The 1,657-nt window shown below is 60.8% G+C and overlaps 1 protein-coding gene across 1 annotated transcript in view; it reads right to left on the bottom strand.

Moving 5' to 3' along the window:
- FEV (FEV (ETS oncogene family)) overlaps positions 1-27 on the bottom strand; it is a 4,789-nt gene extending 4,762 nt beyond the window's left edge. Inside the window, exon 1 of the mRNA XM_009884021.1 lies at positions 18-27. Within this exon, the coding sequence (XP_009882323.1) occupies positions 18-27 (10 nt within the window). The remainder of the gene's footprint in view (positions 1-17) is intronic.
- Between the last annotated feature and the right edge of the window lie 1,630 nt (positions 28-1,657).

Here is a 1,657-nt window from a genome sequence, read left to right on the forward strand (position 1 = left end):
CCGCTTCCGTATCTCACCGCGCGGCATCGGCGTCGTCCCACCTGCCTCCGTCCCCCTGACCCATCCGTGCCACCGGCCGTGAGGCTCCCTGCCTGCCCCTTCTCCAGCTCTGGGGTCCTCAGCACAGTCCTGGGGTCCCCTTAGAGCTCCCAGAGCCGTGGGGTGCGTCAGTTGTGTCCCCACCACATCCCTTCAGCTCCGGGACCCCGATGCTGAGGTCCTTTTGCAGTGCCCAGAGCTCCGGGGTGGGTAAGTGCAGCACCAGCGATTGGTGGCACCAGGACGTAGCACAGCTCTGCCACCTCCCTGGCTTCTCGGTGCTTTGCTGGACAGTCCCTGCCTCAGGCACGGTTAAGCCAGTGACCATCCTGGGAGTCCCCATCTCTGACCCATCTTTATTAGGACCTGTAGAAGCTGGGTGACCCCTCCAACATCCACCCAAACCTGCATGGCCCCATCTCCACCAGCTTTTCCTGGGTGTTGTGAAGATGGGAAGGCGATTCAAGGAGAAACTTGTAACAGGGAAAGGGTCTGGGGTGATCTGAGCTCCCAAAAGACACATCTGGCTGGGTATTTCCTCATATTCCCCCACCAGCCATGGCTCCAGCTGCTACATGCAGCTGCAGGGTGCCAGCGGAGGGTCCGCTCTTGGCCGGGGGGACAGAGCCATTGAAGATGGCTCTGTCCCCCCGGCCAAGAGCGGACCCTCCGCTGGCACCCCACAGCTTCAGGCAGCAAGGCAGCGTGCCAGCAGTGCGCACCCGCTCTGCTCCACGAGTCCAGCGTTGCACAGCCAAGCTGCCCATCAGCCCATGACCTCTCCTGCAGTGTTTCGTTGATGTCTAGTAAAAGGATGAGCTCTCATGCTGGATTTAGCTGAATTTCTTGAAAGTGGACGCCAGGAGACGTGAATCCAATGGAAACCAGGATACAACCATGCCAGACCCACAGGTAATATTTATACTGCAGCCGAAATGTGCCCTGCATAAGAAGTTGCAGTCCATGGGGAGCTACCCTCAGCCGGGGTGCCTCAGGATGCCACAGCCCAACAGGGCTGGTGGCTCCTCCTGGGTGGGGATGTTCAAAGGGTTTAGGAAACAGGGGGTCCCACGGGTGCTGAGCTGGGGTCTGAGTGCTTCACCCCTGCTGCCCATCTCCATCGGGGACAGGGAGCAGATGCTGGCGGGGAGAGACACGAGCAGAGACCATGTTACACCACCACCAATTCCCCAGCTTGTCCCCTGAGCTCCCCTGAACCCCGTCATGGGGTGTCCCAACTCCATACAGCCCCACAGCCCCGGCTGCTCCCCCCCATCCCTCTCCTCCCCAGCCCCCCAAGTGCAGTTCTCCCCGCAGCAGCTCCGCAGCCTCCCAGACTTGCTTTCGCTGCCTGAGTCACTGAATCAAACCGCAGGCAACGGAAAACAAGCCCCGGAGACAGCGAGGTGAAGTGGAGAGGGGGCCAGACCCACTGAACCCCTCTCCCCCGGCAGCCCCAGGTGACCAGGATCCTCCTCGAGCAAACCTGCGTAGTGGAGGGCACAGACAGGGGGGGGGGGCTGGGCTGAGGGAAAATGCATAATTTTTTTTTTGGGGGGAGCAGTTTGAGATTGGCTTGAGAAGCAGGGTTAGGGCTGTGGGAGCTGGAGCTGGGGGG

Source organism: Charadrius vociferus, unplaced genomic scaffold (assembly GCF_000708025.1).
Source record: "Charadrius vociferus isolate BGI_N301 unplaced genomic scaffold, ASM70802v2 scaffold1020, whole genome shotgun sequence".
NCBI classification, from domain to species: domain Eukaryota; kingdom Metazoa; phylum Chordata; class Aves; order Charadriiformes; family Charadriidae; genus Charadrius; species Charadrius vociferus.